The 13,935-nt window shown below is 42.3% G+C and overlaps 1 protein-coding gene across 1 annotated transcript in view; it reads right to left on the bottom strand.

Moving 5' to 3' along the window:
- Positions 1-13,935, bottom strand: part of LOC109432381 (uncharacterized) — a 403,456-nt gene that overhangs the window by 268,407 nt on the left and 121,114 nt on the right. The window contains exon 2 of the mRNA XM_062845445.1: positions 11,425-12,151. Within this exon, the coding sequence (XP_062701429.1) occupies positions 11,425-11,937 (513 nt within the window). The 5' untranslated portion in view covers positions 11,938-12,151. The remainder of the gene's footprint in view (positions 1-11,424; positions 12,152-13,935) is intronic.

Genomic DNA, 13,935 nt, shown 5'->3' on the forward strand with positions numbered 1-13,935 from the left:
ATGAGGCGACCGGGGAGTCAACGAGTGCATTCACAAAATAGGTACGTACTCCAGTTTCATCGAGCAACTAAGCCTGCGGCAGATGATAATGAGATCGGAAGCTCGACAGTAGCTTTGTTGGAAAATATTTAATTAGCGTCACTTTCACTGTGGACGAGATCAGCACGGTTATTGTTAGTGTGAAATGAGCAGGTTTTTTTAGTGTCACTGGAATACATTTGTCTGTTGCTGGTAGTTTCTAAGCCATTAATAAACTTTAGACTAGAGATTAGAGACTAGATAGTTAGCGCTCAATTTCGAGTTGATTAGATGCGTTTTGTATTAGTTTAACCGGAGAATTCTCACGGAGTTTCTCCGTGGATTTGCCTGAGAAGTTTTACTGGATTTTTTTCGATGCTTTGCCTAGATTACCTCAAAAAGAAATTTGTCCAACAGGTTCTCACGGGGTTTATTCTGGAGTTCTTCCGAAATTTCTGCTCGGTCTGATCTCAGGGCTTATGTAGACTTTTTTTTGCCGAGATTTCTTTTTGAGTTCTTGCTTGAATATTTCCAGAGATTTTAAGGATCTCTCTCTTAAAATATCTTAGGATTTACCTTATGCATTTTTCGGCATTGCTTCTAGAGTTTCTCCCTGGTTTATCTACTTAACCTTGCGAGGCCTCGTCTTGAGATTTTTTAGTGTCTTTTACGATTTTACCGATTAAGACTGTTACATTCCGTGTATTTCGGGGTTGTTGCGACCAGATCCAGCAAAGACAAGTGCTTTTTCGCAGTTGCAAACTTCGCATATACTTTGAAGCCTTCAAGTATTATGGACGTTTCGTCAAGCAAACGAGCACCCATGGACAACGTGCTGAAGAACAACCGTAAGTGAGAATGAGCGGATAGCTGCCAGAAAGCGTTCGAGCAATTCAAAGCGCTTCTTAAATTAGCTTTGTTGCTGACCCATTTTGACCCAAACAAGGACCTTATTGTCCGTAGAAGATGCAGCAAGAGATGTCCTTCACGGATCAGTGAAGGTTATTTCACGTATTTCGAGTCCACTCACCGCTGCAGAACAAATATGCAGGTACGGACAAATTGAGACAGAAGCCTTGGTTTTGGTGTTCGCTGTAACTCATTTTCAAGCTCTTCGGTCGGAAACTCATCTTGCAAACGGACCACAAACCTCTAGTCAAGGTGTTTGGAAGCAAGAAAGGCATTCCTGTACATACCGCCAACCGATTTCAACATTGGGCTCTAGCACTGATGCTGTACAACATTGACATCCACTTTGTGAAAACTGAAGAAACCGGTCCTGCTTTTAAGGTTGGGCTGCAAAACGGTGAGTCGTTAAGGAGAGCGTCCAATATAGCTCTGGTCCTCACAAGTTCCTACCTCATGTTTCCACGGGTCAAGCGATGACAAAGACCGCCAGCTAAGAGTTGGGTGCTTAGCTGGTAGTGCAGCCTGGGCACTGTTGTCCTTCTGACTTCAGCTTGATTGAGGAGGTACGATCCGAGCGTCTGTTCACCAAGGAGGGGCGGCTCAAACAGCGTCTGTTCTGGCATCCAGCGGCTGAGTAAGAAACGCTGCACCACGCCCAGCTAGATCCAAGGTGGTAGCCCCATCAGCGTGGTCGTCCCAGTGTTGGTTGGGACGTTAAACGGAACTGGCACGATGGCCCTCCGGCGAGACAGGAGTGTTGGCGTAGGCCCAATAAGCCACCCGTAAAAATCCCCATTGCGAATAACATAGGAGAAAATACGACTCGATACAATCGGCAAAGACCCACGCGACGAAACAAGGACTACGATTGAAAACTTGGAACATGGAATTGTAAGTCACTAGGTTTCGCAGGATGTGACAGGACAATTTACGACGAACTACATCCCCGCAACTTCGACATCGTGGCGTTGCAGGAACTTTGTTGGACTGGACAGAAAGTGTGGAAAAGCGGGCATCGAGCGGCTACCTTCTACCAAAGCTGTGGCACCACCAATGAACTGGGAACAGGATTTATAGTGTTGGGCAAGATGCGACAACGTGTGATCGGGTGGCAGCCGATCAACACAAGGATGTGCATGTGGAGAATTAAGGGCCGTTTCTTCAACTACAGCATCATCAACGAAGGGAGACCTGATGACAAGAATGAAGCGTTCCACGCGCAGTTAGAGCAAACATACGATGGTTGCTCGCCGCGTGACGTGAAAACCGTTATCGGCGACATAAACGCGCAGATAGGAAGGGAGGAAATGTATAGACCGGTAATCGGGCGAAACAGCCTGCACGCCGTATCGAATGATAACGGCCAGCGATGCGTAAACTTTGCAGCCTCCCGTGGTATGGTAGTCCGAATCACCTTCTTTCCCCGCAAAGATATCCACAAAGCCACCTGGAGATCACCCGACCACCAAACAGAAATCCAAATCGACCACGTTCTAATCGACGGTAAATTCTTCTCGGATATAACCAATGTCCGCACATACCGCAGTGCGAATATAGATTCGGATCACTATTTAGTCGCTGTATGCATGCGCTCAAAACTTTCGACAGTTATCACCCTGCGTCGAAGTCGAACGCCGCAGCTCAACATCGAGCAGCTGCATAACGTAGAAGTGGCTCAAGACTACGCGCAGCAATTAGCAGTGGCCCTATCAACGGAAGAGCAGCTTGGCGCAGCTATACTTGAAGATGGCTGGAGGAACATCCGATCCGCCATAGGTAGTACCTCGGCTACACTGCTGTAATTCTGCAAAGTGACGTAAGCGCCATTCAAAATGCCGATATTTTTCGGTATATTATACATAATATCTGGTGTAAAAATAACACTGTGGTATGCCTGCTGTATTAGAATGCAAGATCTAGTCGTAATCTATCATCTATGGAAAGAAATTTAGAGGATGAGCAAGAGTTTTATGCATAATAACCAAAAAATGGGCCAAAACCATCAATGTCGCTTACGTCACTTTGCAGAATTACGGCAGTACAGCGCTAGGCTTCACGACTCCGAATCACAGAAACGACTGGTACGACGGCGAATGTGAGCAGTTGAAAAACGAGAAGAATGCGGCATGGGCGAGAATGCTGCAACACCGTACGAGAGCGAATGACGCACGTTACAAACAGGCGCGGAATAGGCAGAACTCAGTTTTCCGGATGAAGAAGCGCCAGCAGGAAGAACGAGATCGCGAAGCGATGGAAGAGCTGTACCGCGCTAAGGACACACGAAAGTTCTACGAGAAGCTGAACCGCTCGCGCAGAGGCTTTGTGCCATAAGCCGACATGTGCCGAGATAATCACGGGAATATTCTCACGAGCGAGCGTGAGGTGGTCGAGAGGTGGCGGCAGCATTACGATGAGCACCTCAATGACGACGTTGAAAGTACTGAAGGTGGCGTGGTAACAGATCTTGGAGTATGTGCACAGGACGAAAGACTTCCGGCCCCTGACCTTCAAGAGATTGAGGAGGAGGTTGGCCGGTTGAAAAACAACAAAGCTGCTGGAGCAGGTCAACTACCAAGCGAGCTTCTAAAATACGGTGGAGAAACACTGGTGAGAGCACAACACTGGGTCATTACCATGATTTGGGACGAGGGAGTATTACCGGAGGAATGGATGGAAGGTATCGTGTGTCCCATCTACAAAAAGGGCGACAAGTTGGATTGCGGGAACTACCGCGCGATCACACTACTGAGCGCTGCCTACAAGATACTCTCTCAAATTTTATGCCGCCGTCTATCACCGATTGCAAGAGAGTTCGTGGGGCAAAATCAGGCTGGATTTATGGGCGAACGCGCTACAACGGACCAGATGTTCGCCATCCGCCAGGTGTTGCAGAAATGCCGCGAATACAAAGTGCCCACACATCACTTGTTCATCGATTTCAAATCGGCGTATGATACAATCGATCGAGAACAGCTATGGCAGATTATGCACGAATACGGATTCCCGGATAAACTGATACGGTTGATCAAGGCGACGATGGATCGAGTGATGTGCGTAGTTCGAGTATCAGGGACACTCTCGAGTCCCTTCGAATCTCGCAGAGGGTTACGGCAAGGTGATGGTCTTTCGTGCTTGCTGTTCAACATTGCTTTAGAGGGTGTAATAAGGAGAGCGGGGATAAACACGAGTGGGACGATTTTCACGAAGTCCGTTCAGCTGCTTGGTTTCGGTGATGATATTGATATTATTGCCCGTAAATTTGAGACGATGGTGGAAACGTACATCCGACTAAAGAGTGAAGCCAGGCGAATCGGATTAGTCATTAATGTGTCGAAGACAAAGTACATGATGGCAAAGTGCTCCAGAGAAAAATCACCGCGCCGCTGCCCCGAATTTATATCGACGGTGATGAAATCGAGGCGGTTGAAGAATTCGTGTACTTGGGCTCACTGGTGATTGCCGACAACGACACCAGCAGAGAAATTCAGAGGCGCATTGTGGCAGGAAATCGTGCTTACTTTGGATTCCGCAGAACTCTACGATCGAATAAAGTTCGCCGTAACACGAAGTTGACTATCTACAAAACGCTGGTTAGACCGGTCGTTCTCTATGGGCACGAAACATGGACCCTACGTGCAGAGGACCAACGCGCCCTTGGAGTTTTCGAACGGAAGGTGCTGCGTACCATCTACGGCGGAGTGCAGATGAAAGACGAGGCTTGGAGAAGGCGAATAAACCACGAGGTACATCGGCTGCTGAAAGAACCAAGCATCGTTCACACCGCGAAAATCGGGAGGCTACGGTGGGCGGGTCACGTCATCAGGATGTCGGATAGCAACCCGACTAAAAGGGTTCTCGAAAGTCATCCGACCGGTATAAGCAGACGTGGAGCGCAGCGAGCTAGATGGGTCGATCAAGTGGAGGACGATCTGCGGAGCCTGCCGAGATTGTTCGAAAGAGTTTGCCGAAACATCAGCAAATTGATTGAAAGCTTCGAAAACTGACAGCATTTTTTGCTGAACCCATCGGTATTCAAAGATTTTACAGTTAATCAGATTACCGAGATATCAGCAATTATGCCATCCATTGCCGAATTTTGGCAATACAACTGTCACTTTTGCAGCCGCCATGCCTAAGTGAAAAAGCAAAACAAATCAATCTTACATTTTGCTGAAGGGGCTTGAAGTGTTTTCTCAAAGGTAAATAACTATTGTATGCAAAAATATAATACTTCTGTAAGTAAATGATTGCTTATAACAGCTTATAACGCATCCCATTCCATTTTCTGGCAACCACGCTAATTTGATGCTGTTTTCCGAAGAGCTAATTTGATGCTGTTCCCGTTACAGAAGCTTTTGTTTTGGGTGGTTTTGAAGGGAAAAAAGAAAAGAACCCCGGGTAGACGAGAATATCTAAATCATATCTCAAATCGAACACTTTTTGCTGTCATAGCTCGATGTGATATTGATAAGTTATTCAAAAATCTAATGAATATCGCACGAATAGTTCAAAGGGATATGATGTCAGTTTTTGTTTTTGTCGAAATAGCTGAAAATTTCTACATAAGAACAAGTTTAGCTCTTCTGCACGAAATGGAACACATACACCCATAGAGATGGCTCAATGTTAGTGAAATGCCATGTGCCCCTTTCTAAGCTGTGAAAACTAAGAACCGCATGCTCTTATTTTTATGTTATTTACAACAGCGAGCCACAGTTGAGTGGTAAGCATCGCCGCCTGTGAGTCCTAAGGTCGTAGGTTCGATGCTGCATGCTGACATTTTTTTATTTTTTTTTTTTTTCCAGGAAAAAGTGACAAATCTTGTCTGCTATTATTTTGATCTTGTAATATCTTAACGAGCTATTATTGAGTAGTTCACCGTATTAGATTTTGCTATTATTTCTGTTCTTTTGCCTCTTATATCAATCAAACCAATATCAGTTTTTGCTCTTCAGTAATTCAATCTATCATAGCAGAATATGCTATTCATCAGATTTTTCCACCTACTCGGGACACCGCCGGCAACAAACTAAATATTTTTATTAATTAATTGTAAAAACAAACAATATACAAGTTACGAGTTATGACTTCTTTATTGTGTTACCATGCGTGCGCAAAGTTCTTTATTTAATTTCAAATATTTTTCTCATCCCAAAACCAAAATAAAACAAATTGCCGAGATTCAGCAAATTCATTTTCGCTGGAAAATTATTTTGCTGAGCGTTCAGCAAATATTTTTGCTGAGAATCTCGGCAAAATATCGTTAGCTGTCGTTCCTGTGATTGCCGAGGTCTCGGCAAATCTCATTTTTGCTGAGGTGATTGCCGAGCACTCGGCGGTGCCAATCTCGGCAATCGGATTGCCGAGATTCGGCGAAAAAAACTTAGTGTGTACGCAGAGTGCGGAACTGGAGACAAACATCCATGGACCGAGTAGAATGGAGACGGCTACTATGTACAGCAGAGGCCACCCCGGGAACAAATTGACGTGGTAACAGTCAAAAAATTTCAATAATGAACTAATGTATTTGTGAGATGCCGTGTCAGAACTCCTCCAGAGTTATCTCTAATTTTCTGAAGACTGGGAATTCCTTTACAGTTTATAGAATATGTAAGAAAGTTTTCATTGTAGAATCCTTCAAATGTTACTTCAAAAGTTTATTCATGCTTTTTAGGAGTTTGTAACTAATGGGGCCTCCCCCTGTCCGACATCTATGAGACCCACTTATTCACTGTCTCAGGGTCGGCATACACTCCCGATCAAAAGTTTGGGGTCACCCCCTCAAAAACATGTCATTTTTTTAGGCCCATATCTTCGCCAATTTGCGTCCGATTTCCAAACCCTAGGTCTCATTCAAAAGATAATAAATCAAAGAAACTTTGAACATGATTTATAAGAAACATTTTCAAAAAAAAAAAAATGTTTGTAAACTTAACCCAAACTTGCCAAATTTTCTAAAAAATGAATATTAACTTACGGCAGTGTCGCTGGAAATTGGGTCGACCAAATTTTAAGATGATAGCGATAATAATGGGTTATTCTATTAGCTTTCAACTGCTTTTTACAGAACTTAGCTAAAAAATCTAGAAAAAAAGTTATTAAGTAAATTAATCCTTGATGTCATCGACCAAAAGTTTGGGGTCACCCCTCAAAATGATGTATCGGCCAAAAGTTTGGGGTCACTATCGTAAAACATGGAAAATTGATTTGTTGATATCTTTGTCATCTTTCATTCAATTTTAATTCTTCTTGGCTTATTTGAAACAAAATAAATGATACTTACTGCATAGACATTGAACCACACATATTTGTTGAAATTTACATACATACTATAACTTAACGTAAATTTGCCTCATTTTTAGAAGCGAGGTGAAATGTGTTAACTTTACATAACATTTTTATATACAAAAATCGTTAAAATCTTAACGTTAATGACATAAAACGTAAATTTAGTTAATTATCTTAGAAATGAGCCAAAAATAAATAAAATTGAACTATAGATGACGAAGATATCATTAAATCACTTTTCCATGTTTTACGAAAGTGACCCCAAACTTTTGGCTGATACATCATATTGAGGGGTGACCCCAAACTTTTGGTCGATGACATGAAGAGTTATTTTACTTAAAAACTTTTTTTTCTAGATTTTTTTGCTAAGTTCTGTAAAAAGCAGTTGAAAGCTAATAGAAAATGGGTTACCGCTCTCATCTTAAAGGTTGGTCGACCCAATTTCCAGCGACACTGCCGTTAGTTTATATTCATTATTCAGAAAATTTGGCAACTTTGGGTTAAGTTTACTTACAAATTTTTTTGAAAAAGTTTCTTTTAAATCATGTTCATAGTTTCTTTGACTTATTATCTTTTGAATGAGACCTAGGGTTTGGAAATCGGACGCAAATTGGCGGAGATATGGGCCTAAAAAAATGACATGTTTTTGAGGGGGTGACCCCAAACTTTTGATCGGGAGTGTATGCGCTTGACTCTCCGCGGCCAAGAAAACACTTGAAGTCCGCATTGCAACACAAACCCACTTTAATTTCAAACTTTGTGCACACAGGTACCTTTATTCTGCTTCCCACTTTCTTACAATCTATCAACTACCTTAACTCTTCTTCCTTCTTCCCTTAAACGGTTGGCGGAGCCCCTTTTTCTTTCCGCAACCACACTGTCTACCTACCTCCTTCGACGCTGGATCACTTCGCTTGTCCCTCGATGCTGCTCGACATTGTTTGTGATAGAAGACGTAAATTTGTGTGTGCTGCCCGTTCCTTTTATGTGCATCCAAGTGAACTTAAATTTACACGAATTTTTCTAAGAGCGTGATGGGAACGATTGGAACGCAGGTCTGGGGAGTTCTTACCTGGATTTTTCTTACATTCTGCTCCTTCCACTATCTCTCACTCAAAACTTGTTGTATTAAACTCCTTCCGACTTCGCCTTCTTTAAACTTTCTTTGAGCTTCGAATAATTTTTTGAAACTCGTCTATACTCTTCGAGCTTTGGCTTGGATTTAGAGCAATAGCGCTTTACCATCCAGACTTCCCGACAGAGGGATTCCCGCTTAATGGCCGCATTATGCTTAAGCCTGCGATGTCTGTTGGTGAGTAGCGGAACTGTGTGGTGTGGTTGCTAGTTGTCCGGTGGGCGGTGGGTGGTAGTTGGTGATGCTCATCGGATTCACAAACATCTTCTTGGTATTAATCTCACAAATCTCGGACAGACAGACACACCACTGGTTACAAGTTCTAGCGAAATTCCACCTGGAGATACTAGGAGTTGCTAAAGAATTCGTCCTTACTTTCCTCGGGAATATCTCCAGAATTTCCACGGAAATTTCTCCAGCAGTTTATCGGGGATTTCTCCAAAAGCAATGCATCCAGGATCCAGAAGTTCCATGGGAAATCCCCGAGGAGTTTCTCGGTAATTGCTCCAGGAATTCCTCGGGAATTCCTCCAGGAGATCCTCGGGAATTCCTTCAGCAGTTTCATGGAAATTCCTCCAGGAGCTCCTCGGAAAATGGCGCAGGGTTTTCTAGGGAATTTTTCTGTGAGTTGATCGAGAATTCTTGCAGGAATACCTAGAATTCCTCAAAGAGTTTCTCGGGAATTCCTCAAGAAGCTTTTTGGAAAATCTTACAAGAGTTCCTCGGGAGTACCTCCAGAAGATCAACAGGAATTGCTCTAGCAGTTCCTTGGGATTTACTCCAAAAGTTCCTCGATAATTTCTTCAGGAGTTCCACAGCGTTCCAGAAGTTCCCAGGAAATGCTTCCAGGAGTTGCCCGGAAATTTCTGCAGAAGTGGCATCCAGGACTTCTTCCATAAAATTCTTCCAGGCGTGATTCAGAAGTTCCTCCAGGAGCTTCTCGAAAATTCCTGTATGATCTCCATTGGATTTCCTCAAGACGTTTCTTCAGGAGGTCTTCGGATTTTCTTCAGGAGTTCCTTGGCAATTTCTTTTTCAGAAGTTTCTTGGGAATTCCTCCAAAACTTCCTCGAAAATTTCTCCAGGAGCTCCCCGTGAGTTTCTGCAGAAGTACCCTGGAAATTTCTTCAACAGTTCTTCGAGAATTATTTTAGCAGTTCTACCAGAAGTTCCTCTGAAATTCTTCCTCCATACTTTGCGAATTCCCTCAGGAGTTGCTCGGCAATTTTCCTAGGAGAATAGCTTTTTTACGACTTCACAGGAAATTCATTCAGGATTTTCATGAGTAGTTCTGCAGGAGTTTCCCGGGAATTTATCAAGGAGTTTCTCAGAAGTTTCTCCAAGAATTCCATGTAAATTCTTCAAGGTATTCCACAGAAATTTCTCCAGGAGTTATTTAGGAATACCCAAAGAAATTCCACGAGAATTCCGTCGGAGTTCCTCGAAAATTTCCCCAAGAGCTCCTCGGGAATTCCTCCAGGAGTTTCACAGGAATACATTTAGGAATTCTTTTAAAATTCCTCGGAAAGATCTCCAGAACTTCCTCGGGAATTTCTCCAGGAGTTCTTTGGCAATGGTCACTGGCCCTGGCAACTTTTCCAGAAGTTCCTAGGATTTTTTTTTTCATTATTTCCTCCGGAATTGCTCTTCCAGATTTCCCTAGCAAGCGCTCTGGGAATTTCTCAAGGAGTTTCTTGGGAATATCTCCTGGAGTTTCTCGAGCGTTCCTCCAACAGTTCCGCGGGATTTTTTCTAGAAAATACACACTAAAAAAATCTCAATTTTAATAGTGACACAATTAATCGAACTGCCTGAAAAAGCTTTGACATAAACATAAATGTGCCACATTTTTACACTTTTTGTGACGTACGTATTAAGTTTATATTGTTTGAGTTCTTCCAGTCATAATTTTAAATCACAGAACTGATAATTTAGTCCTCTGTGCTGTAAATTTACGCGATATGTTACAGAAACATAATGTTTACTGATGTTGAACTGTCAAACAGCACTTTACAAAATCAGATGAAGACTGCAGACTGCATTGAAAAATTGTTTATTACGAAGGTGAAACAGCATGAAAACTGACCATAAATTTAACACCGGGTTGAGCCACAAACTTGGAAATGACAATCCGTTGCCATCAGCCGATGCAGTGGTAAACAAAAACAGCCACGCTCAGTGAATCAGAAGGCGGCTTTGTCTGCTTGGCTGCGATGACGGCTGTCTCAGTACATGCATACACGCCAGCAGTGACGACGCGACAGCCGAACTGGCAAGTTCGTTTATGGTAGAAGTTGTTCATCTTCGACTGCCATCTCATCAACGTGATGAGTCAGCCGAGAGAGTAAGATCGAAAACTGACACTCTGAGGATCGAAGTTCGATTCCCGAATGGAACTTTTTGTTTTTTTTTTGTTTCAATATTCGGTGCTATGAATAACACAGTTATCAATCATGTATACATACAAGCAGCCGACGCGCTGAGCGGTAAAATTACATGAGTCAAACATTTTCCGTTTCCTGTAAAAATAAGATCGCACACAATTTTGCGTCTAATGTGTTGCTTTTATATGTCGGACTTATATGACACAAAATTACAAGATTTTTTCGAAGTGTGTACTTGAGAAGGTCTTCATGAGTTACTTGGGAAATGCTGCAGAAGTTCTACATGAATTTATTCAGAAGCTCTTCGGGAATATCCCCAAGAATTCTTAAAAAAATCTTCCAGGAGAACTTATGATATAATTTCTAAGGCAGTGGTGATCAGCACTTTCCGCATTTTTGCACAATATTTGATTAGAAATCAATAAAAACTGGGAAAATGTTTTATTAACTTATACTTAATTCAAATCTTAGTATTGTGGCTAACTATTAATTAACACTTTTGTTATATTAACAATTTTTCGAAATTTGTCCAATTGAGCAAAAAATTAGGTGTGGCCCGTGGGCTTTGGAATCGTTGTGATGTCACCAACTTTCTATGTTTTCCCCACTGAACACAAACAATGTGTCTTACTTCATTGCTGAAAACAACTGAGTGAAAAAAAACAATCAAAAACAACCATTATAACTCACCAGAAACGTAGCGAATCCATTTTCGTTCAATCCTCCGACGGCGGCAATATTGCAATCGATTTCCCGCAACAGCTTCAGCGCCTCCTCGGTCTGAGGCAACAGCGGTAACGGTGGAGGACTACGACCACCACCACCAACACTGCCGTCGACGACAGCCGCACAATCCGGTCGCCGCTGATCTTCTTTGCAATCAGTGTAAAAATTCCAATTCACTTGCCGAACGAGAAGCTGAGGAAATCCTCCACCAACGACGGAAGCCGATTCGTCAGGACAATAGCGCAAGAATGCCGGTCTAGGTTTGGAACCGGGCGCAGCTGATGGCAGTGCGGTCGGTGGATGACGTTGTTGTTGCTGTTGATTGGCGGCCAGGCTTATTTCAGCGCCAACGCAAGTCGATGGCCGTCGTGGTGACAAGTATAACTGAGGGGAATCGTTCTCCCGCCGTGGTACATTTTCGCTCTGTACCGACGATGATGATTGATTGCCTTCGCTCAATGCGTCATCAAAGGTCATTACAATGCAAACTGCACCGGAGATGGATAGATGATGCCGGGTATTAGAAGGATTTCGGGAATGCCAGTCCGCAAAAGTCACTGTCGTTTTTTGTGACTGCCTAGCACTGCATCTATCTATACCACTGAAAAGCTATCGTATGGGAACCGGAATCGTTTTCTCATGGTTGATGCTTGACACTGTACGATTTTTTACTCTTCTCACTTGAAACAATCTGCAAAAGAGAAAAGATAGGGGATTTGGAGATTAGCCATATTCCAGTTCAATGATTGTCAACTTCATATCGGAGGAAAAGAGTGAAGGAAGAATAAGTGATCCTTTCAAGTCGAAGGATTTTATTTTTGTTATTGTATTGCAACGATTTATCATTCAATGGCTATAATTAACTGACTATATTTAACCTTATTCAACTAGAATTTACTTTGGGTTTCGACCGTGATGTTCCTTCGTTTCGTCTTGGGTATCCTTCAAGAATTTATCCAAGAAGACCTCCAAGACTTTTGCCAAGAAATTCTCCATGCATTCCTCCAGAATTTCCTCCAAGAATTTCTTCAGGAATTCCTCCACGAAATCCTCTAGAAATGTCTTCAACAATCCCTCTAGGAATTTCTCCAGAAATTCCTTGAAGAATTCCTCCAAAAACCTGCAGGAATTTCTACATAAGTTCGTCTGAAAATTTCTCCAGGGATTCCTCCGAGATTTCTTTCAGGCATTTCTCCAGAAATTCCTCCAGGAATTTGTCAAGATTTTTTTCAAGGAACTCCTCCATGAATGCTTCCAGGATCCTTAAGGAAACCTTTAGAAATTCCTCAAGAAAATACTCCTGGGATTACTCTAAGACATCGTCCGAGAATTCCTACAGAGATTTCCTCAGTAATTCTGCCAAACATTTTTTTAAGGAATGACATTAAAAATTCATCCCAAAATTACTCCTGGAACTCCTTCAGGAATCTCTCCAGAGATTCAATAATAAATTCTTCTTGGAAGTCACCAGGAAATCCTCCAGAAATTCCCCCAGAAACATCTTCAGGAAGTCCTCTAGGAATTACACTTATAATGTCTTCAGGAATTCTATGAAGTATTCCCTCAGGATTCCAACCAAGAATTCCTCAAGGAACATCTTCAAGAATTCACCCAGGAATTTCTCCCAAGTTATCTGCCTAGAATTCCTCCAAAAAATCCTACAAAAATTTTCCCAAGGATTTCACCAGGGGTCCCTCCAAGACTTCCGCCAAGAATTCTTCCGAGAATCCCTTCTGGAATTTCGTCAGAAATATTTCCAGGGACTTTTTCAAGACATTCCTTCAAGAATTGATCGAAAAAATCCTCCAGAAATTCTTTCATAAATACCTCCAATATTGCTCAGGAAACGTACAGAAATTCCCCAAGAAAATAGTCCTGGGACAACTCCAGGGATTTCTCCGCAAATTCCTTCAGGGATTTCTTCAGGAACTGCACCGAGACTTTTTTCAAGAAATTATCCATTAGATCCTTCAAGAATTTCTCTATTAATTACTCCAAGAGTTCTGCTAAGAATTTCTTTAGAAATATCGCCAGGGATTTTTCAATAAATATCTTCAGGAGTTTTTCCAGGAAATCCTTCAGAAATTTCTTTATTAATGCCTACCGGAATCCCCCAAGAAATTCCTCAGAAAATTCCTTTGGGAAATCCTCCAAGAATTTCTCCAGAAACTCCTCCAAGACATCCGCCAAGAATTCCTCCAACGATCCTATTCAGAATACCCTTTCAAGAATTTCTTAAGGAATACCTCCAAGCTTCTTTCAAGAATTCCACCAAAAATCTTCCTATGAGTTTCTCTAGAAATAACTTGATGAATTCTTTCAGAAATTTCTTCAAGAATTCCTACAATAAAACTTCCAGGAATTTCTTCAAGAATTACTTGAAGAAATTTCTGGGGGACAACCTGGAGTACTTTCTGGACGAATTCATGTTGCAAGTTAACAAAGGATTTTTTAAAAAGAATCTCCTGGGGGGAA

Source organism: Aedes albopictus, chromosome 1 (genome assembly GCF_035046485.1).
Source record: "Aedes albopictus strain Foshan chromosome 1, AalbF5, whole genome shotgun sequence".
Classification (NCBI taxonomy): domain Eukaryota; kingdom Metazoa; phylum Arthropoda; class Insecta; order Diptera; family Culicidae; genus Aedes; species Aedes albopictus.